The 22,035-nt window shown below is 58.8% G+C and overlaps 8 protein-coding genes across 8 annotated transcripts; 3 read left to right on the plus strand and 5 right to left on the minus strand.

The window, feature by feature from the left end:
- Nucleotides 1–273: 273 nt before the first annotated feature.
- On the minus strand, nt 274–2,490 carry P168DRAFT_292777 (carnitine O-acetyltransferase CAT2). Its single transcript, XM_024837661.1, has 3 exons — nt 2,329–2,490; nt 2,231–2,270; nt 274–2,179 (listed from the first exon to the last, which is right to left on the minus strand). The coding sequence occupies exons 2-3, from the start codon at nt 2,259–2,261 to the stop codon at nt 384–386; spliced, it is 1,827 nt and encodes a 608-aa protein (XP_024690284.1). The 5' UTR covers nt 2,262–2,270; nt 2,329–2,490; the 3' UTR covers nt 274–383.
- Nucleotides 2,491–2,969: 479 nt separating this feature from the next.
- P168DRAFT_312779 (uncharacterized protein) lies at nt 2,970–7,044 on the minus strand (the record flags this gene model as incomplete). Its single annotated transcript, XM_024839603.1, has 4 exons — nt 2,970–5,818; nt 6,071–6,168; nt 6,515–6,518; nt 6,624–7,044. 4 exons carry the CDS (start codon nt 7,042–7,044, stop codon nt 3,078–3,080), a joined length of 3,264 nt encoding a protein of 1,087 aa, XP_024690285.1. The 3' UTR covers nt 2,970–3,077.
- A 905-nt stretch (nt 7,045–7,949) lies between these two features.
- On the minus strand, nt 7,950–9,512 carry P168DRAFT_54475 (uncharacterized protein). Its single transcript, XM_024841998.1, has 2 exons — nt 9,014–9,512; nt 7,950–8,940 (listed from the first exon to the last, which is right to left on the minus strand). Exons 1-2 carry the CDS (start codon nt 9,271–9,273, stop codon nt 8,019–8,021), a joined length of 1,182 nt encoding a protein of 393 aa, XP_024690286.1. The 5' UTR covers nt 9,274–9,512; the 3' UTR covers nt 7,950–8,018.
- Nucleotides 9,513–10,224: 712 nt separating this feature from the next.
- On the minus strand, nt 10,225–12,603 carry P168DRAFT_321273 (putative lipase; the record flags this gene model as incomplete). The annotated part of the gene is made up of 3 exons (XM_024840446.1): nt 10,225–12,409; nt 12,460–12,544; nt 12,597–12,603. 3 exons carry the CDS (start codon nt 12,601–12,603, stop codon nt 10,225–10,227), a joined length of 2,277 nt encoding a protein of 758 aa, XP_024690287.1.
- Nucleotides 12,604–13,901: 1,298 nt separating this feature from the next.
- Nucleotides 13,902–14,647, plus strand: P168DRAFT_292779 (succinate dehydrogenase assembly factor 4). Its single transcript, XM_024837662.1, has one exon. The coding sequence runs from the start codon at nt 14,027–14,029 to the stop codon at nt 14,444–14,446; it is 420 nt and encodes a 139-aa protein (XP_024690288.1). The 5' UTR covers nt 13,902–14,026; the 3' UTR covers nt 14,447–14,647.
- Nucleotides 14,648–14,825: 178 nt separating this feature from the next.
- On the plus strand, nt 14,826–16,372 carry dph1 (2-(3-amino-3-carboxypropyl)histidine synthase). The gene is made up of 2 exons (XM_024841492.1): nt 14,826–14,979; nt 15,060–16,372. Exons 1-2 carry the CDS (start codon nt 14,838–14,840, stop codon nt 16,223–16,225), a joined length of 1,308 nt encoding a protein of 435 aa, XP_024690289.1. The 5' UTR covers nt 14,826–14,837; the 3' UTR covers nt 16,226–16,372.
- A 379-nt stretch (nt 16,373–16,751) lies between these two features.
- P168DRAFT_299249 (uncharacterized protein) lies at nt 16,752–17,542 on the minus strand (the record flags this gene model as incomplete). The annotated part of the gene is made up of 2 exons (XM_024838322.1): nt 16,752–16,781; nt 17,009–17,542. 2 exons carry the CDS (start codon nt 17,540–17,542, stop codon nt 16,752–16,754), a joined length of 564 nt encoding a protein of 187 aa, XP_024690290.1.
- A 3,903-nt stretch (nt 17,543–21,445) lies between these two features.
- On the plus strand, nt 21,446–21,902 carry P168DRAFT_321277 (uncharacterized protein; the record flags this gene model as incomplete). Its single annotated transcript, XM_024840447.1, has 3 exons — nt 21,446–21,531; nt 21,594–21,751; nt 21,808–21,902. 3 exons carry the CDS (start codon nt 21,446–21,448, stop codon nt 21,900–21,902), a joined length of 339 nt encoding a protein of 112 aa, XP_024690291.1.
- Between the last annotated feature and the right edge of the window lie 133 nt (nt 21,903–22,035).

The following is a 22,035-nucleotide window of genomic DNA, read 5'->3' on the forward strand; positions in this document are numbered from 1 at the left end:
GCTTGTGCTTCCCACGTCAACAACGGCGTCCCTTGCCTTGCCTTACCTGGGACAGAACCCCCTTCTCTGATGGGGGGTGTTTATCGAGTAGGTCTTTTACCTAGGTAGGTAGGTAGGTATCTTTATGGGAGGGGTAGTAAAACTGTGTTATTGCCACTATTATGGTTTGAAATATGAATGTAGGCAATATATACGAACTGGTGAACAGTATACGGTAGACAGTAGGCAGACAAGAATTAGGTATAAGTTGACTCGCAAGTAAGAAAAATTAGATCCAAGTATATCCATTTATCGATCTATAATATCATACAAGAAAGGACGCATATACAACGAAACGAACAAAAGTTCATAAAAGGAAAGATCGAAAGTTTGAAAAGAAGAGCTTAGATCTTAGCCTTCTCAGCCTCCTTCGCCAACTCAGGCATCATCAGATCCCGCATATCACCAGCAGCCTCGTTCAAGTAATAGCTCATGCGCTCCGCGCCAATACGCTTGCAGACAATGTTGAAGTTGAGGCTGTTCTCGTTGATCATGTAGGCGATGCCGAACCCGTCGTCGATCACCTGGCTCCAGCCGTAGCCGTTGAAGAACTCCGAGCTCAGCTGGCTGGTGGACAGGTACCACGAGCTGCTGTAGGCGTAGGCCGGGTCCTCGTAGAGAGCCGGGACGGGCTCGCCCTCGCGGAGGGACTTCTTCAGGCCGAAGAGGTGGCGGTCCGCGCCGTGGCCGTCGCCGGCCTCGGCGGTGTACTTGCTGTGGGCGGCGAGGGCGGCGCGCAGCTTCTGGACGGCTTCGGCGCGGGGAACGTTCGCGTCGTTGATGGCGCGGCAGAAGGCGACGCTGTCGTCGGAGACGGAGCGGATGGTCTCCGTGCGGCCTTCTTGGTATTTGCGCGTCGAGGCCGACTCGTAGGTCGGGCGGTTCTTGCCGTACATCTTGAAGTAGGCGAGCTGGATGATCATCTGCACGAAGGCGTCCGGGCTGCACTTGAACTTCTTGATCAGACCCTTGCCGTAGCCCTGGTAGGCTTGCACACGCAGCTCGTGCGCGGCCATCTGCTGGCGGTGCTCCTTGCCGGAGGCGTCGATGGCTTCCTCGACGGCGCCGTTGAGGTGGAAGGTGAGGGGGCGCGGGTCGGGCAGCTCCGAGCGGATGGTCTGCGCGGACAGGTCGATCTTGTTGTTGAAGATCAGGTTGTTGAGGTGGTCGTTGAGGCGGTGGGTGGGGCTGCCGTCCATCATGCTGTGCTCGCCCATGAAGCCGGCGGTGCCGTTGTCATTGATGATGAACTGCAGCGGCTTGTCAAACCAGCGGTTGGTGCCGTCACCGTGCCAGTACTGGTGGGCGCGCTCCTCGAGGGTCACGGGGGTAGCGTCGTCCAGGCAGACGAGGAAGCCGCTCGACTCGATGTCGCGCAGGGCCTGCTCGTTGGCCGGGTGCGCCGCCAGCAGCTGCTTGCGCGCCTCGGTCCAGCGGTCGCGGTTGGCGGCCGTCAGGACACCGACGGCGGGCGCCCGCGTCGCCGTCTGGTAGATGCGCTCGAACTGCTGCTGCAGCTCGGAGACGTTGAGGCGGCGGCCGTTGACGACCAGCGGCACCTTGAAGAACTGGTTCTTGCGGACCGCCACGATGTGCTCGTTCTCCGCGGCCGGGTACTGCTGCGGGTAGTCGGCCGGGTCGGCCGGCACGCGGCAGCAGTTGAACATGTACTCGTAGGAGCTCATGGCGATGGGCTTGCCACGCATGTACTCGGGCTCCAGGGAGCCGTTGTCCACCTGGCTCTTGAACTCCAGGGCAGCCGTGGTGACGGCCGCGGCCCGCTGGGCGGGGTTGCGGCGCGCCCGGTCGTCCCGGTAGGAGTAGAAGTAGGAGACGTAGGGGATGACGGGGTCACGGTAGCCCAGGTAGGCGGCCTGGTTCCACCACTCGGTCAACCAGTTGCCGATCTTGGGGTCGGCGGCGCGGGCCTGCAGGCGCTCCTGCAGGGTCTGACCCTGACCGCCGGGGCGGACAAAGGCCTCGACGGCCTCCTTGGTGCGCTGGTACTCGGCCTCGGAGACGACGGCGTGGACGGACTTGAGGTAGCGGTGCGCGGTCTCCTGCAGGTCGGGGACGGGCAACTTGGGGAGGGATTGTTCGAAGCGGAGCATTTTGCCTTTGCTGAGGTCTTCCTTGTAGCCTGATTTTATTAGAAGGTGTTTCTTTTCCACATGACAGAACCGCTACTCACCCTCAGGGACGGAGGAGGCCTTGCGAGCCATGGCGGGGGACTGGACAGGTTAGCATCTCTCATCATCATCATCATCACCACCCGGGCAGAGGACATACGGCGGTACGGAGGAGGGAGTAAGTTGGAGACAGACGAGGCCGCGAGAGAGTGGACAAACGGCTGCGAGCGGCCGCTGGGAACATCTGGGGCTTCAAAGGGAGTAAGGAGAGAGAGGATGAGGATAGGAAACGGTAAAAGGGGAGAGTTGTAGAGGGAGAGAGGGAGAAATTTGAAGGTGGAAGAAAAGCAGAGAAGAGAGAGAGAGAAAGGCAGATGAAATACCTCGGCTGGCAGAAGCGGACGGCTCGGGTGGCGGTACCGTACCGTACTGTATGGTAACCACGTAACTACGTAATGGCCCAGCACAGCAGACGCAGCTTAGCGGGATCGTCCGTCCGGCCGAAGAGGCGGAAATGCGGAGCACTGCGGAGCCGCCCTTGGCCGCTGGGGGAGGGGAGCAGAGGGGGGAACGGGTACGGTACGTTACAGCTGGGACGGTCTGTACGGTATGCATGCCTGAGGCAGGGACTCAACAGCCTCGGCTCATCTGCCTCCTATAATCAATTTGCATTATGGACCATGGGGGGAGTGGATGAGAGGATATGATCAGATCGCGTGCCTTCACAGATGACCTCTGGCACCTGTGATCGATCTTGGCGATTTCCCCTACGTGCCTAAAATCCAGGAATAATCACATGATCCAAAAGTGCTCGGTGCTCACATTCCACGCCACGCTAAACAGAGAGGTACATACAGAAGTAACAGACAAAAGAATAATAGGTAAAATGCAAGGGGAAAAAGTAAGAAATTAAGAGACCGCCGGCGCGGTCACCGCTGCCTTCCGACGCGGCACCGGGATCCCCGTCCGCAATCGGTCCAGCTGGTCCATCTTGACCACCCCCGGTCCGGTACAGATCCGACCGCTCTGCATCAGATTGCGCAGGCGTTTCCGCCGCGCCTCGCCGCTGCGCTCCTCCCCGCGGCCCACCCCCTCGTCCACCCAGACGGTTCGTAGCACCGTAAAGCTCAGCCCGTCGTGCCGCCCGTCCCACGCCCGCGACCGGATTCCGAACAGGACGCTCGACTCGTACCGCTCCAGCCGCGGCAGGATGAGCAGCGTGATGTGGAGGTCCCGGTCTGGCGGCGGGATGGGCGGCTCCTGCGGCGGGTCGTCGTCCGCCGCCCCGCCGACAGCCTCCGCCGTCCGTGGCGCGTGCTGGTACGCCGGCTTGATCTCCAGGTCCAGCAGGCCCGGGTCCACGTCCTCCCCCCAGGCGCCCCGCAGGAAGCCCGAGTGGATGGCCGCCGCCACCGGGTCCGAGTCGTCCGTGTACACCCCGGACCCCCAGAGTGCCCGCCGCGCGCAGATCTCCTCGCGGTGGCTGGCGTCCACCCGGAAGCGGGGCACCCGGATCGTCACCGTGCAGTTCTCCCGCCCGTCGAACCGGGGTAGCGGCTGCGGCGTCGTCGTGTACCCGAACTTGGCGCTCTCCATCGGTTCCTTGTCGGTCGGCGTCCCGATCCGCGGCGCGTACAGCGTGGACCCGAGATGGTGCCGGGGTTGATGCGCCACGCTGGCCAGCACCGGCTCGATCGTCACCACCGTCCGGGGCTCGCGCATCGGCATCGCCACCGGGGGGTCCCCGGGAGCGGCGGAGCGGGGCCCGTGATGGTGATGATGGTGGTGGTGATGATGATGGTGATGATGGGGACCGCCTGGTGCAGGCGTAGCAGCGGCGGCGGCGGCCTCGGACGGGGTCGCCGCAGGGTGGTGGAAAAAGTTCATAGACAGCGACCGGGCGGCGTCGTCCTCCGCCTTGGGCCGGTGATGGTGATGACTGCCAACGTCAGTAGACGCGTCGACGGGCGCACGGGACGGGCGCGACTCATACTGATGATGCGGATGGTGGTGGTGGTGATGGTGCGGGCGGGGTCGACGCCCGCGGGGCCCGCTGCCGTGCTCGTCCCGCAGCTCGTCCTCCCGCGCGGGTCGGGAGCGCTTGCCGGTGGCCGACGGGGGCCGCGCCGCCGCCCCTCCCCTGAGCTCGTCCGCCGTCTCACTCGATCGCGCCGGATGGCTGTCGCGCTTGAAGGGACTGCCGGCCAGGGGGGTCGACGACCCGCTGCCTCCCGTCGCGGCACTCACGCCGCCGACGCCACTCCCGATGCCGGAGAAGACGCGGCCCAGGTCCGACTTCATGCCGGCCTCGGCGGCCGGCCCCAGGATTTGGGCCTGGGCGCCCTGCACGGCCTGCGGGGCCGGGGACATGCGCCCCCCCTTGGCGTCGAGCCCCACCCGCAGCAGCGTGCGATGCTGCTGCAGCTCGTCGCTGCCCTTGCGGCGGTCGTCGCCAGGCGTGGGGCCCCGGGGCCCGGCCAGCGGCCGCGATTCGGGCGGCAGTTGCCCGAGGTACGGTGAGCGCTCGGGCGGCGCACCCGTGGGAGCGTCTTGCCGCGGCTGGATCGACAGCGGCGGCGGGCGCGGGCCGAGCTGGGCGCCCAGAGACTTGGTGTAGTTCTGGATGGCGCCGAACCCGAATCCCGCGGCAGCGTCGGAGCCGGCCAGTCGCTTGGCCTCGGGGGAGGCCGGTGGGCGGGCCAGCTCCCAGGCGGGCCGGGGCCCTCCCGCGTCGCGCTCCCCGTAGGACCCGTATCGGGCGAGGGCCGGCTTGATGTCCCCCTCCGAGGCCCTGTCGCGGTCCCGGTCCCGGTCCCGGTCCCGTTCTCGTTCCCGTTCCCGCTCCCGCTCTCGTTCTCGTTCTCGTTCTCGCTCCCGGTGCGCGTGTTCCTCCGCCAGTCGATCACCGTACGGGCCCAGACGCCCGGGGTGCTCGGGGGGGCCCCCGTACGGCGGATTGCGCGGGCCATAGGCGCTCTCCGGGACGGTCCCCGGCGGCGCTGAGGGGCGGGACAACGGACTGTATCCGGCCGGGCGCGACGGTGGGTCGAGGTGTTGGGGTTGGCTGCTAGGACGGGGCACGGGTGCGGTGAAGCTCAGGCGTCGATGGTCCCCGTTGTAGGGCCCGTCGGCGGGCGGCATCTGGGGGGATGGGTGTGCTGACCCGGGCTGGGACCCCGAGGGGGTGCGCGTCAACGCGCCGAACCGAGTGGGTTCCGGGCCCGCGGACTGTGGTGTCCCGCCGGAACTGGACCGGTAAGGTCGTGGTTGGGACTTGGCGTAGGGCTTCTCAGGGGTCTGCGACCGGCGGAAGAGCGGGTATTCCAAGGGGGAGGTCCGGGCAGGCGCGGCGGGCGGAGACATGGCGCCCGGGGCGGCGGACGGCGCGTTGGCGAACGGACTGGAGGCGGCAGGGAGACGCGAAAAGACCGACGCGCCAGCGTCCCGGGCGGGTCGCTCGGCGTCGGCGGCCCCCAGCATGGACGAGATGGACATGCTGCTGCCAGGACGGTGATGAGACGGGTTGGTGGGTGGCTCACGCGAAAAGGGCGTGGACATGGAGCGGGTAGGACCGGCCGGCGCGCGCGACGGATAATGTTGTGGGGGGGAAGGAGGCGGCATTCGATGAGCGAGGGCGGGTTCTTGGGGGGCTACCAGTGAGTTGGTTAGTGATGTTCAAAATAAGAGAAGAGAGATCGAGACAGAATGATAAGATAAATGAAGCAACGAGGAACGATGGACAAAACAAACAGCCGACAGGGGGATTCGACCGAACAAGGAACACGTCCAAACACCCGATCGGACAAAGTACACGCGAGAGGGGAAAACAGAAACAGCAGGCATCGGCCGAGATGAGGTTCAGATGGGAACTGGGCCAGGAAGGGCGCCAGGAACCGGGGCACGACAAGGCTCACCAGGGTAGATGGGGCCACCAGCGCTGCCCAACGATCTCCGACGCTGGGGGTTCTGCGACGGTGGCGGATTCATGTCGCAGGGCGCCCTGTCAGGGGGACCCAGGGGTAAGGAAAGGACGAGATGAGGGATGGGTATAGACAGATAGACAGATCGATAGGAGGAATGGGAAGAGCAGAAGGAAGAGAAGATGAAGGAAAAGGAAGAAAGGAAGAAGAGATGATCAGCGACAATCAGGAACGGGCAGTTGGAAAGGAAGGAAAGGCAAAGAGAGGTGAGAAACCCCGTGACCGTCCGGGGTTAGTCCCACTCGGGCTTAGCGTTCCCGAGACCCCAGTATAAATCTGAGATAGTAGGGTATATAGGTATACAAGGTAGAGTAGAGAAGAAGATGACAGAAGGACAGATCAAGATGGAACGAGAGAAGACAGAACCTACCTGTTCGATATCGAGATTGACCGTGAGACAAACTCTGAGTTCCCCTCGTGTGTCCCTTTTCCCTCCGTCTCCCATCCCCTGGTTGTGCCTTTCTCCTCCCAGAACCATGGTTCATCGCAACTGGGGCGGGAACAAGCCCGCCCCGATCCGTTCGATATGACGCATAGATAGGTTCCGATGGTGTCCACGTCGCAGCCAACACAGAGGGGGAGGAGGAGGAGGCAGACGAAGCTGAGGTCGAGGGCGAAGGTGTATAGGGTGTGTATCCGGAGCGAGGGACGGCGATCTCCCGTCGAGTGCTGAAAGGATCGTAGAAGGCTTGTTGTGGGTGTGGATGTTGTGATTGCTGTTGCGGTTGCGGTTGTGGTTGTGGTTGCGGTTGTTGTTGATGTTGTTGATGTTGTTGTTGATGTCGATGTGGTGGTGATGGCGGTGGAGGGGCGCCAAACGGACGCGGAGGAGCAACGATAACGCGAGGATCGTGGGCGTAGGCTGGATGAGGGGGGGCATGTTTCTGATAATCCATCATCTCTTCTTCTTCTTTTCTTCCTTCTTTCTTCCTCCGTTCTTCCAGCTCTTCCTCTTCTCTGTTCCTTGGTTAAATAGCGGTAGAGAGACGACAGGCGAGAATAGCCCAACCTGAACGACAGAATGGATAGACAGGAACTAAAGATATACCATTAGGAATGTGTCAAAAAGAAAGGAGACGACTGAAAGTTAGAAAGAAACAGAGAAGAATAAAAAAGAAGACGGTGAGCAATGCAATGCAGGCAAGTGGGGGAAGAAAACAACCGGAATGGAAGAATCGAGGAAAAATACCGACGGCGGCCAATTAGCGTTGGATCAGGACGGCGGGGAACTGCTCCTATTCCAGTGGGTCTATCTATTATAATTATATAAAAGTGAATATAAAATAGAATAAATATATACGAAGTTATATAATACCTATACAAAAATATAGAATATATATATATATATACGGAGTATATATGATATCAGACGATGCCCAATATCCATCCATCCGATCTCTATACCAGAAAATCCACACCGTTGGGCGCATCTGCGCTGCGACGTGTCATGCATCCTCACTGCCCCGATCGGCGGGGAGCACGATGACGCGATTGTTTGATATAATATTTTCTTATTATTATTTATCTATTATATATATATATATATATATGTATGGTATAAATATATCTAATGACCAGTCAACTCTGTCTAGTCATTCTGTGAACACTCTATAATTATCCAGACCTCGTGCAGAAGGATAGGAGTAATGCAGACAAGAGTATGTGGTTGTACCTAACTCTGAAGATATATACAAGAAAAGTCATTTGTTCAGATGCAGGTGATAGATCATGACCATTACTATATATACCATGTCCCTCCTAATGGATCCAACTCATACACCCCCAATAGAACAAACAAAAGAAAAGAAGAAAGAAAAATCAAGGCCAAATCCTCTCCCACCACCTCTCACATCCCCCCAAGAAGCCTCCCTCACATCCACATCCACCAAATCAACCCCCTCCCGCACCAACAACCTCCAAACCCTCCGTCGCTGCCTCTTCGACCCCCCGGCAGATGCGTAACCCGCACCGGCAGACCCCGCCGGTGCGCGGATTCCACCTGCGAGCGCACGCGGTCGATCTGTTTCCGCGTGAGCGAGGACCGTCGGCTGCAGTGGCTGTGGCCTAGGATGTCAAGCTGGAAGTTGCTGGTGGCGCTGTGGAGGCGCTGTTGTTGGATTGTGGATTCTTCGCCTTCGTTCTCGTCTGCCGGAGATAGTTGTGCGAGACGGGTTTCGAAGAATGTGTATGGTGGGAATGATGACTCCTCGTTGGAGTGGTGGTCGGTAGCTATTTCGTTGATCGAGGCGGCATCTACGCCTGTGATGACGACTGTCACTGGGGCGGGTACGACAATATGCGACCCGTTCAGCTCTGTCAGGTAGCCATTTTCGTGAAGATCCGCTAGCTGGCTCACTAGAAGTGGCCATGCTTCCTGCACCGGAGACTGCAGCTCCAAGAACAGGGTGAACGAACGGGATGGGTCATGGTCGAAGAGCCCAGTCACCGCATCTGACTTCTTATTCGCATTGAGCCGTTCTAGTAGCGGTTGAAGATACACCCCGCGCAGGGTGTCCCGCTGGCTACTGCTACTGCTGGACCGTCCAACGACGAGACCCTGCCCATCGAGCCAGACGTCAGCTTTGACACCCGTGCAGCCGGCTGCGATAGCCCTATCGACGACGTCCTGGTCCGCGCGGGGGCTGGGATCGTAAGCGATACAGGCGCTGGATTGGCGGGTGCGTTCCACCGGCCAGTGTAGAGATCCCGTGTGAAGGAGTCCGCCAGGATGGCCGCGAAGAAACAGGTACGACACGGCGTATGGTAAGATGGAGATAAATTGGAGGAGGACCCTGACTGTATTAGCCTCATTTTCTATTTTCTTTCTTTTCCCCTCCCCTAAAAAAAAGGATAGGGAAAACATACAAAACCATCAACCCCACACAAACCAACAAAAACAACCTCTCCGACCAGCGTTTCCCCTCACCACCCGCACCCGCACAGCATCCACTCCAGCCCCAGTACGACCGCAAGGCTGGCGGACAGCCGCACGGATACGACCGCAGCGGATGATCGTCGAGGAGGGTGGAGGAGTAAGCGTCGTATTCGCCTGCTTCGAGGGCTGCACAAGCTGACGGTGCGACCACCTTTTCGGAGGGGACCTTCTCAGACGTGGGGAGGGCCATTTTAGATCGAGGCCCTGGGGTGATGGGGGTGGGTTTGGGTCATGGGAGATAGGGTTGGTGGGGGGTTTATTGTGGTTGGATGTTGTAGATCATGTATTGGAGATAGGATCTCGCGGTGGATTGAAGGGATCGAGGATGGTTTGTATATATTTATGTAGATAGTAGTATGAAGCAAGAGTAACAAAGAAGAAGAGAGAGAAAAAGGAAATGAAAAGAAAGGAAACAAAGAGTCAAATACGAGGCTGTTGCGGCACGCGACAGAAGCACGCAATTAGAGCCGCAGAGGTCATCATCAGAGCTATTGCATCGGAGGTCAGATGCCCTATGAGCAAGGCTTGGCTGTGGATCTCATCGTCCTTCTTCTTATTATTCTGCTTATCTATTGCCCTGCATACTTTTGAGTATTATCATTCTACAACTATAGACAAACCATCCGGATAGAAGTATAGAATGCATTCCATCGCTGTTTCTGCCTGACAATGTGGAGAGATCAGGCAGAGTTGGGCCTGGACTACCGCCTAAATCAATCTAACGGGTCCCTGTATCGGCGGTGGAGCTGTTCAGCTAGTCTCTTTTGGTCGGACCACGGCGGGGAGACTCCAGAAATCAGGAGTATAATCAACGCATTGCACACACAGGAGCCTTATCAGAAGCAATCAAGGCTAATACCTCATAACCTATCTGGAACATGAATGGTGCCGACGAACCGCTGAAAACACGATCGGCCCGATAACGGGAACCCGATATGATTCCTTCTGTATCAAATAAAGCCAAAGGACACTAGTGTCTTCAGTGTCGGTGTGCGACCAAGGGACGGTGTGGATTATCATGATGAGTGATCGGCCGGTCAATACTGATACCCGTAATAATACGCGGGATCCACATCCACCTTCACATGCCGTGCCGCTTCACATGTCCCGCCATCTGACCCCTTTCTGCCCGTATGTCAGATCAAGGTGTTTGCGCCCCTTCACCCATTCCCATCAGTCCCCCCGCCAGCCCGTTCATCCGCCGGTCTAGTAGGTCCTCCTCGCTCGATAGGCTGCCCAGACTGGGCGCGCGCGGCCGCTCCGCCCCCGGACGCTCCCCGGACACGGACCCGTCGGCCCCGGGGAGTGAAATGCGCGAGGGGGCGTTGCGTCGTTTTCGGTGCAACTCTGTCCTTTCGGGCGAGACGACTCCGGTGGTGGAGGGCTTGTTGTGCGAGGGACCAGGGGACCGTGTGGCCTGGGACGTGCCATCCTCGCGCGGGGGAGCATTTCCGGACAGATCGCTCCGCTGCGTCAGAGGAGCCACCGTGCGAGCACCCATCTCCAGCGGCCGGTCCTCGTCGGCGGACAACTCGTCGGTCTGGCGGCGGACGTGATGTCGCGGTTGTTCACCGTCGAATGGGTCCGGGAAGACAGGGTGGCCCGAACGGGCGTGACGCAGGCCGGTCGACTCGTCCCTCTGGGCCGCCGTCTCGAACAGGTGCTGGATCCACGTCGCACACCGGGCGATGTGTTTTCGGCTTTCCGGGAAAAACCCGGCCATCTGTAGGAACCCGTGGGAGACGCCCGGCAGCAGCGAGACCTCCACGTGGTCCTTCTCGTCGAACTCCCGGCGCAACCGCTCCAGTCCCAGCTCCTGTCGCTCCCGGAACTGCCGCAGCTTGGCCTGCCGCAGACGCCCCGCGAAGATGACGGTGTCGTCCACAAGGGGATCCCGCTCGCCCGTGATGATGTACGTCTTGGGAAACCGGGCTAGGAGGGCCTCCGGGGCCAGCACGGGCGACAGTAGAAAGTCCGTGCTGAAGTCGGGCCGGTTGTGGGGTCCAATGTAGAGTATGATCATGGCACGCATCATCTCCGGCGTCAGAATGCGGTCGTGCACGTAGGAGATCATCGACGACACGGCGATCCGCGTCCGGACCGGCTTTGGCTGGTTGTCGGCCAGTGCGGCGGCCTGCACGGCGATGTTCTCTTGTTGTAGCCGCTCTTCGATCTCGTCCGACGTCGGCTGGGGACCCACGGCCTCGCCGTCAGCCTCCGGTAGGGCACTCTTCCAGAGGTTGTCGACGGAGGAGGGGCCCGGCGAGGTGAAGGGCGTCAGTCGCTCGTACTCCATGTTCTTCCGTTGGACGACATTTCGATTGGTCCGGCGCGCACTCTTGTCCTGGATGAGTGACATCTGCTCCTCTGTCATCCAGCTTTCCACGCGCACGTTCAACGCAGGGTAGGCCAGGACCAACCCGTCCGGGCGGGGGAGGGGAATTTCACCGTCCCACCGCGGGGAGCCTGTCGGGCCACCCGACTCCAGCACCATCAACGCCGTCCCCACGGCCAGGTTTGCCCCGGCACTGTCGCCCGTGATGACGATTCGGGGCCGTGTCTGCCCGCTGAGCCCCGCACAACGGCCGCGCGTGGTGACCAGGGTTTGGTAGACATCGAAGCACTCATTTAGGGCGTAGGGATAGGGATATTCGGGGGCCTTCTTGTAGTCGAGGCTGAGAATCGGGACCTTGGTGCGGCCGGCCCATGACAGCAGCCGATCTTCGGAGGAGCGGGGGTCCATGGCGACGAATCCACCGCCCGGGACGTCCAGAATGACACACGTCTGGTCTCGTAGCGTACTCAGCGGACCGTCAAAATAGAGCCAGGCGTGGGTGGGTTCGCGGTAGGCGGACTGCGGCGGACGGGGGATGCGGATGGCGCGCGGCGGATACTTGGTCAACCGCGGCCGCATCAAGCTGGCCAGGGCCCAGAGGTACGGCGTGGTGCCCTTATTCCATGAAACCCGCAGGTGGTCCACCGTCAGGGTTGCGCGCACCCGACGCACCTTCTCGTCGGCCTGCTCGGCGGCAAAGAGATAATACACTGTGAATGTGAGCGAGGCGATGTCTCGCAGCCAGCCCGGCCTGATCTTCATGGCCGTCCAAAATCCGGCATCCAGCGCGGTTGTGATCCATGTCGCGCGAAAGAACGAACGGGAGTAGAGGTTGGCCAAAGGCTCGGGGCATTCCAGGCCCATGACCTTGGCAAAGTTGCGGCAGACATAGAGCCACAGGAACACGCCGACGGTGGTCTGCCAGACCGTCAAGCGCTGGGAGAGCCGGCTGGAGAGGTTTCGGAGGGCTGGTGGGCCATGCTTGTTTCCCCTGAATAGGTTAGGGTGGGTATCCCAGCTGGTCAACTCGTCGTAGCTCACCTGGACAGGTATAGGGACCAGAAGACAAAGACGGCGAAGACTTGGATCTTGCGGAACTTAGTGGACGGACGTCCGAGGACGTGGTCTGAAGGATGTCAGTAGGGGGCAACGACCGGGCCGAACTCCGTACTTCATACCTATCATCGTGCGGTATTTGCGTACCCAAAAAGAAATCAATCACAGAAAAGTATAGAACAGAGGATGAAAGAGGAAAAGGAAGGAAATGATGTCTGATTTGCGATGGACTGTATGGTCCAAGCACGTGGTGCCTTCAAATATGTGATATTGCAATCTGAACAAGAAAAGCTGGGTCAGGCGAACCAAGCCAACGGCTAAATATGGCGACAACGAGGACCTCTATGTGGAATGAGGCATAGTCCAGCTAAGTGACTGCCATCAAAGCACGCAGCGAAATCGGGACCGGGGGCCGTGAGAAAGCGGCGCCAGCAAGAGAGGGACAATCAGAAGGGCATCCATGCACCGCTGAATATGAGATCGACCAACGGGAGAGCATGAGAAGTGGCGTCCGTCAAGGATGATGATGATAAAGATGATGACGATGAAGTGGATGGCTATCAAGAGGCATGTGAAAGGCCCCACCGGAGGAGATGATTGGGTGGCTGAAGTACTGGAATGTACCTTCAGTGTATGTAATAAGTACCTGGATGACCGGTATCGATTAATAATATACCGGCGGAATGAGAGGAGGATGAACAGCCCTGAGAGATGGAAGAAGAGACAAAGATTTGCATGATAGAATGATAAAAAGAGAGAAGGACAAAAGAGGAAGAGACAAAGAGCGGACGAGAAAGAAGGGAGATTCATCACGTGGAGGTAGAGCATCTCGTGACGGATCAGGTGAGCATCAGTCCTATACGGGTACCTCAGGCATGTTCATACGGGTCATTACTACCTTATGGATGAGTTTCTGTCCTGGGTGGAATCAAGGTTGACAGACTGGATTAGGGCACAATACAGAGTACCGGATACAACGTGTATACTTATGAGGGCCAAGAAACAAGGTCATATTTATCACGGTCACCATCACTTGGGTTACGAGAGAATCGGTACTTGATAAGCAGACTTCTTAGATCGAGTCTATATAGGTTTGTGGGCATACTCCAATATGGCGTCTACTCTGAGCCCCCAGTTCATGAGAATGTACCGTCTGGACGTCTTTATAGATCGAACATGAGTGTTGACAAGTCGCATCTGTCTATCTCTAAGCACTCCCGCGGATTCGACTAGGCTGGGACAGTCCAAATAAATATTCGAACGAATAAGAGATCTTTTACTAAAGTAACATCCGGGTCAAATCAATAGAACAAGCCTTGGATGGCAGAGTATGGGGGAGCATAATAGTAGGATATCAGATGCATAATATCCGCTGACTCATACACACCTCGGCACAGTCGGCATAAGCAGCGATCTTCTCCGATCTCATCCCGACATCCACTTCTTCATTCCCGACAATTTGTCTATCCTCTGTCAACCGACCACTCGTCTATCTGTTTTTACAACTATTTTCTACTCGGTCCTTGTCGATCCAATCAAGAATAAACATACAATGCTATCCCGCGTCCTTCCCACCCGCAGAGCGGTAACCCGCGCAACGGGAACCACCCGCGCCTTCGCCACGAGCACCATCCGCTTCAACAACAGCTCTGACGGACCCCAAGCTCCCGGGTTCCCTTTCAATCGCGGCCCGGCCCCCCCTCGTCTCCCCAAGGAAGAGCAGGAAATCTTCGAGGACCTCCAACGGCGCTCGACCGGCGCGTTCAGCACCCCGCGCGTCAACCAGTCCCCCGACTCGCAGGAGGCTGCCGATGGTCAGCAGCAGCATCCGGATAAGGTGGTCGGGGTGAAGCCTGAGTTTGAAGGCGAGAAGAACCCCAAGACGGGGGAAGTCGGTGGTCCTAAGAATGAGCCGTTGCGGTGGGGGGCTGAGGGTGACTGGAGTTATGGAGGACGGGTTACTGATTTTTAGACGCCTCTCCAAGATGCTTCTGAAATACCACTGTGAGGATTGGATCCTTGGTGATTGAGTGGTGCGCATGGACATGGAAATAAAACTACGGAGTGGGTATGGGGTTGCGCTGGTCGCTTGTACGATATGGTGGAACATCTGTCTGTCAATTGGACTATGATTATCCTGTAAATACATGACATTATAAACGGTAGATGTGCTTTGCATGTTTCAATCTTTTGACATGATTAGATTTGAACTAGATGTTTGATAGTGCTCTCCGAACTACAGGCTCATCTACACCACATAGTTCGTCGGTGGAGTAAAAACCGCTTAGTCAACAACCGCCACTTTTTTCACGATCCGATTCAAGATTCAAACTTCAACATCCCACACCATCACCAGTTGCACCATGGAGCCTAAACCAGACGAGTCGCCTGCGGGACAGTCCCTTCGTCAGCCCAAGAAGCGCTTCGTGGGTCGACGCACTGCAGACGCACAGGCCCAGAAGGACTCGAGCCAGAACGATGTCGAGTCCACCAGTCTTCAGCGGGGTAAGTATTTGATATGATCAATCCGAATAACTCCACCGTGGGTGAAAGAACATTGACAATGAAATGCTAATCATGTATAGCTACCCCCCGTCGAACCCCCCGAACACTCAACCAAGTCCCTCCCGAAATCCTCGAAGACCCCGACATCAAAGCCGCCATCGGGCTCCTCCCACCCAACTACTCATTCGAGATCCCCAAAACCATCCACCGCATCCGCACATCAGGCGCCAAACGCGTTGCGCTGCAGTTCCCCGAAGGCCTGCTCATCTTCGCGACGACCATCTCCGACATCCTGACGCAGTTCTGCCCCGGCATCGACACCCTCATCATGGGCGACGTCACCTACGGCGCCTGCTGCATCGACGACTACACCGCGCGCGCCCTAGGCTGCGACCTGCTCGTGCACTACGCCCACAGCTGCCTCATCCCGGTAGACGTCACGCAGATCAAGACCCTCTACATCTTCGTCGACATCAGCATCGACACCACCCACCTCCTCGCCACCCTCGAGCGCAACATCCCCACCGGCCGCACCCTCGCCATAGTCGGCACCATCCAATTCAACGCGACCCTGCACGGGCTCCGCCCCGTCCTCGAACGCGCCGGCTACCGCGTCCTCATCCCCCAGATCACCCCCCTCTCCAAAGGCGAAATCCTCGGCTGCACCTCCCCGCAAATGCGCCCCGAAGACGCAGTAGACTGCATCCTCTACCTCGGCGACGGCCGCTTCCACCTCGAGTCCGCCATGATCCACAACCCCACAATCCCCGCCTACCGCTACGACCCGTACTCGCGCACGCTCTCCCGCGAGGAATACGGCCACGACGAGATGCACGCGCTCCGCCGCGACGCCATCGCCTCCGCCCGCGGCGCCCGCAAATGGGGCATCATCCTCGGCGCGCTCGGCCGCCAGGGGAACCCGCACACGATGGCCCTCATCCAGGACCATCTCGCCAGCCGCGGTATCCCGACTATCAACCTCCTGCTCAGCGAGATTTTCCCCGGTAAGCTCGCGTCCATGGCGGACGTCGAGTGCTGGGTGCAAATCGCCTGTCCGCGGTTGAGCATCGACTGGGGGTATGCGTTTCCGCGACCGCTTTTGACACCTTATGAAGCGCTGATCGCGCTGGGCGTGAGAGAGGACTGGGGTCGTACGAATAAGGGCGTGTACCCGATGGACTTCTATGCGAAGGATGGGTTGGGCAGGACCCGGCCGCAGGTGCAGGCTGCCACTCCGGCGGCGTGATCTGTATTGTGGAGTTGAGTTGAGGGTAAAAGTGGTTTTGCATAGAGGCGTTTATCATTCTATATACTTGGTTGTGTATGCGTTTGTTTAGTTGGTTTCATTTTTAAGGATTTATTTCACCAAGTATCTGATCCGAGTTTCTCGTTCTGGAATTTCATTGAAGTATTCCGTCCAAGTAGTTCATTTTGAGTATACCTTTAGTTTGAACCCACGCCCTGCTGCTCTCCAGTCCTTCCCAAACAGTAACTACCCAATTAGACAGGCAGCACTAAGCTCGCCAGTACTGTAGGCGGAGGCCTCAATCACAAAACATAGACAAGTTCAAGAACAGCGAAGACCGTCATTCAACCTTACCTATTTGATATCTTGCTAGGTTGGAAGTATTGGCCGCATGGTTGGTAGTAGGTAGTAGGTCCTACTACTACTACTACTACTACTACTACTATCAAGATGATGTGGTTGCCTCGGACTTGCGATGGTCGGGTTGCGGATTTTGATGTGTTTGGTTTATTTGTCGTGATGGTGTTTATGACTTGTGGATTTGGAGTTGTAGATACTGTGGTGGTTGTGTCGTTAATTACAGGCCCTTTCTATGGGATGATTAATATAACTCTACGTGTGAACCTGATTTGATATCGTAACACGATAGTCTCGACAAAACCATCATAGTTGGCTACATGCATTCATAACTTCTATCTAAACAATGGCTCACTTCTCCCCCTTCACCTCATCCGCACTATCCGTATTCATATCACTAGCGCTACTCCGCCGCAAAGCCAGCACGCTCTTGCTAGCGAGCTCATCTGCCGTGCGTTCGGCCGCGCGCCATCGCGTAACCGCCTGCTCGACGTCCTCGAACATCTCCAGCGTGTCCTTGATGATGCCGCCCTCGTCGGGCTCCGGCACGAGTGTGCTCTCGCGCGACGCCCCGTCCGCCGTGAGCGGGAACGCTGGCCCGAACCCGCGCTGGGGAACCGGGTTGAACATGACGGCGTTGGCGAACATGCGGATCAGTTCCTTCTCTAGCTGGGCGGAGTTGACGATGCCGCGCGGCGGGATCACTTCCTCGCTACGTGGGAGTAGGAGGACCGCGTTTTTGGATGGTGTCCCCCCCGGTGCGGGCGACTCGCCGTCTGCCATGGGCGTGTTGGCTGCTTCTGCTGCCGCTGTGACCGCTCGGGTGCCTTGGTGGATGCATGACTTGATGGATTTGAGGTCCTGCGGCCGGTAGATCAGATCCCGGTAGCCTGGGGCGTCGCGTTCCGTCAGGGGCTTGGTGAAGATGGATGCGTGCTTGTGCATGGTCACGTCGTTCATGATCGGGGCCCCGGTGCGCGGGAAATTGCGCGGACACAGCACGTACGGGCTCGACTGGCTGGCATCCGGACGACCGAGTGGACTGGCCTCGGGGGCTGCTGCTGGTGGTGGCGGCGGCGGCGGGGGTAGGGACTCGGCCTCTCCGGGGGTTTCACTGGGCGCACGCTTGCGCTTGGGTCGTCCGCGGGCCGGACGCTCCTCAGACGCCGGCACCGTGGCTTTGCGCCCGGACGCTCGGGGCTCGGATTCTGCCATCTCGGCGACGCCCGCCGGGGTCGACGGCAGCTCGCGCTTGATCCTCTTCCCCGTGTCAGCCGTCACGTCCGGGGACAAGACCGACCGACCACGGCTGCGGGACGACGCGGGGCTCCGCTCCCGTCGCCGCGCGGACCGGCCTGCCTTCTCCCCGCGGGCGGTCGCGACCTTGCTCTCCGGCTCGGCGGTCCGGGGGCTGTCGGCGCGGCTGGGTCGCCCGGGCCCCGGCGTTTGCGGCGCACGGGCGGGGCCACCGGCTCGTCGGGGGTAGCCTCACGGGACCCCGGCGGGGACGGGGCGCGGTCGCTGATCGGGCTGACATCCTCGGGGCGGGGGCGATCCGGGGACCGCGGGGACTCGGGGATGGTCAAACGGAGAGGGGTCTTCTTCCAAGGGGTCGAGGAGCCCGCGGGGTCCACCGACGGTGCCGGCGGACGAGATCCCCGCGACTCGGACCACCGCGCGGTGGCCGCGGCGAGCGGCGTCTCAAGGCCACGGGCTCCAGTGGCCGGAAGCGGCGCGACTCCTGCCGTCGGCCGTGGCGTGGCGGGCACGGTGGGGGGAAGGAAGGCCGGACTGGGCTGGGCAGGGGGTTCGGGTTTCGGGGACGGCTGCGAGGGGGGAGGCTTCGATAGTGAGGCCGGCGGGGCCGGGGGTGGCAACGGCTTCCCGGCCGCCGCTTTGGCCGACGGCTTGGATCGGGGATGGGGCGACGGCGCCTGTGGCGTTTGGGGCGGGTTTAGCGACCATTGCTGGAAGCTCGACTGGGCGGGTGACGGCGGCACCGGCGGGGTTGGGACCGACGGGGTGTGCTTGATCGGTGGCTGGGGCGGGATCGCGGCCGGGGCCACGGACGCGGGGATGAGGGGTGGCGGGTGTGTCGGCGTCCCAGTGGGAGGCCGCGGTGCGACTCCAGCGGGGACGGTCGCCGCCGCCGGTGGTTGCGACACAGACGGGGGCGGTCGGGGCACCGCGGATGCTGCCTGGTCCGACGCGCCTTGAGGTGTGGGGATGGGTCGTGGGGCCGCGGGCGATGGCTTCTTTCGAGATGGTTCGGATAGCGGTGGAGCGACCGCTGCCGGCAGGGGTTGCGGCGGGAGCTGCTGGGATGGCGATGGGGGTGGTGGTCGCGACGGCCGGTGGGGTGGTTGCAGGACCACCGGCGGGCCCCGCGATGGGGGTTGGGGTTGGGGTTGTGCCAGGGGCGTCTCCGTGGATGAAGGCGCCGTAGGTGGTGGCGCGGGTGGTTGCGGTGCGCGGAGGACCCCTGGCGGCGGGACCGCATGGGCTGGGGGAGTCGACGTCTCCGGCTCCTTGCGCGGGCGTTCCCCGGGTGGTTTCTGCCCCTCGACCGGCGGGACCGGCTGCGTTCGAGCGGCGTCTGGCGTGGGGCCGGGCGGTTGTTCCTCCTTTGCATCCACCTCCATCGGCTCCGGGGGTGGTCCGCGCGACGACGGTGGCGCGACCGGGGTCACCGGGGCAGGTGGGGATTCCCGCGGGGCGTCGCGGTCCCTCTGCAGGCGGTCAATCTCGTCATTGATGGCGCGGTACCGCTGCTCTTCGTCCTTAATCTCACTGGTGACGAGCTCCTTGTAGCGGGAGTAGAGACGCGAGACGAGGCCCGGGACGACGGTGGAGTGGGATCGTGACCGGGGGCTCGCGATCTTGCGTTTCTTGGGATTGGTGGTGGCCGCGGGCCCGTCGTCGGGATGGCCGTTGGGTTCGTGAGGGGTGAGGGCGAGGGGGTCCCCGTCGCGCATCAGGGTGGCATAGAGGTCCTGGAGAGCCTCCGGGGAGAGACGCTGGTCATCAAAGGCGACATTATGACGGACGAAGGGGTTGGAGCGGAGGAGACTGGAGATGGCGGCGAAACTGGCGGGGGGCGCGTCCAGACCCGCGAGGGACTGAAAGAAGAGGAGGGACTCCAAAGGGGTGTAGGCCGACAGAGGAGGCATCCCCCATTGTCCGTTGGCTCGGCCACTGGGGGGAAGAGCCTTTGGGATTGGTGCCACGGTGATGGGGGGGGAGAGGAGCGATGCGGTGCGGTGGGAGGTGGGAGCGAGATGGGAGAGTCAATCAATCCCATTCAAGGAGCAGGGTTTCGGTCGGGAGCGGGTTTGGCGGGTTAATTCATTCGGGTGATTGATGGTTGATTGATTGGTGAGATGAGACAATTGATTCTTTCGTTCCTTTTCTTTGATCTTCTTTATTATTCTGGACTGATCCAAAGGATGTCGATCGCGTTGGATAATTATTAATTTTTCTTCTTTGGACTTCTGGGTGAGTGTTTGGGAGACGCGACGGGATGGAATGCGGGTAGCGGATGAGACCAGTTGCGTAGGGACGGAAGGGAGGAAGAAGGAAAATCACGGAAGGAAAAAGAAGAGAAGAGAGGAGAGGAAGCGATGGGGAAGGGTTGTTTAGGTTGACGATGGACTAGAGGATGATGCCGATCGAGACTAGTCGAGACAATGGAGATGAGAGGAGGAGAGAAGAGAACAGATGGAGAGAAGATGGAGAGAGAGAAATTGAAGAGCCCGAATCAGGAATCCAGGAATCCAGGCAGACTTAGACTTGGTGCCGAAAAAAGAGGGCATCTGCAATGGGCGGTGGGCACGTGATGTATAGCTGACTCAGTTGGCATTATATAGTGATTCATAACTCGTACTGACCATTACCATACCGTACAGACTGTTGTCGAGGCAGCCTCAAACCCCCTAATAATACTTCAACAATACCGTAAATAACGATACAATCCATCCCCACGCATCAGGGGCTTCCCACTCTTCTTCCCACTCCTTCTTCTCCCCCTTTTATCTCCCCCTCTCTGGTCCCTGCGTCATCATCCTCAAAGTATAATCCGAACTATACCAGTAGTCTCTTCTTTTTCTTTCTTCCTTTCTTGATTCTTTATTTCTTTGTTTTACTTCTTCTTCTTTTACTCTCTTCTTTTGTACCGTCACCTTCTTCTCTATCAACAATTCTATCCGAAGTACGGATATAACATAGAAAGACAATATCAATAGTCTATCCCCATCCCAAACGGGAAAAAGTGGTCCTGGTCCATTCGAAACCAGTAGTGCGACCTCCATTTCGATCTACCTTTTCCTTCCTTTTATTCTCTTGATCGTGCTTCTTCCTGATCTTCTCTTTTTTTCCCTATTCTTATTTTTTTTTTTTTCTTATCCTCCCTCTTCCTCCTTCTTTCTCCCCCCTCGATCGATTCATCGTGTGCATGGTCGTTGAACCTGTCAAACCATCCATCGTGCCAATCAACCATCCTTCTCCACACCCCCCTCTTCCTCCTCCAGGCTCGTCCGTTGCGATCGGCCACGCCCACGCCTCACATCCTCTCTTGTTGCGCCCCCGAGAACCCTCCTAATCCTCCCCGTGCGCTTGACCGGTCGATTTCTTTGACCGGACTCGATCTCCTCCCTCTCCCACCGAGATCGTGATATCAAATATCCATATCACTTGATATACTATTTTATATATTTATATATAATCTTTGTATAAGTATACATCATGTCCGACGCAGACCAAGGTTGGAAGCCAAGTGGTCGCATTCGCCCGCAGTCGTTCGTCTCCCCTTCTTTCCCCCACCCCCGTTATATTCCCGAATATCGCCTGACCATACATACTAGGACCATGGCTCAGGCATTCTCAACTGCCCTTGACAGTGCCTTTTCCCTAGACTCGGATGTGACCGAGCTGTCCCAGAGTGTGGACAACAAGTATGCTCGACCCAATCATCCACCCCCCCCAAAAAATACCCCCTAACAATGAAAACCCGCAGGAGATACAAAATGATGATCCAGAATAAGGAACTGGAAGAACTCCAGACCAGGATCCGTGAGGCCGAAGAACGGCTAAAGTCCCGCCAATCCGTCGCATTGCCGGGGAGCGGTTCACGAAACCCCCCGCCCCAGACCGGCGACTACCAACAATCCGCTTGTAAGGCCGTTATCAACTCGTCCATTCCTCATCCCCATCACTAACTAACCCTACAGCGTCCACGTCAGCGACCACATCCCCCACGGATACCGCAGGCCAGTACTCCAGCGGGGATGAGCAGCGATACCAGCATGCCCCCCGCCATTCGTGAGCCGTCGACCGTGGACAATCGCGTCCTCGGGGGATCGTCCCTCTCACTCTCCTTCTCATCACTACTATTATTATTATTACCCTTTTGACCTTTTTATTGTGGATCGATCCAATCGATCGAGTCGGTACCGAAC

The sequence above is a fragment of the Aspergillus campestris genome, assembly GCF_002847485.1.
Source record: "Aspergillus campestris IBT 28561 chromosome Unknown P168scaffold_11, whole genome shotgun sequence".
In the NCBI taxonomy this organism is placed as follows: domain Eukaryota; kingdom Fungi; phylum Ascomycota; class Eurotiomycetes; order Eurotiales; family Aspergillaceae; genus Aspergillus; species Aspergillus campestris.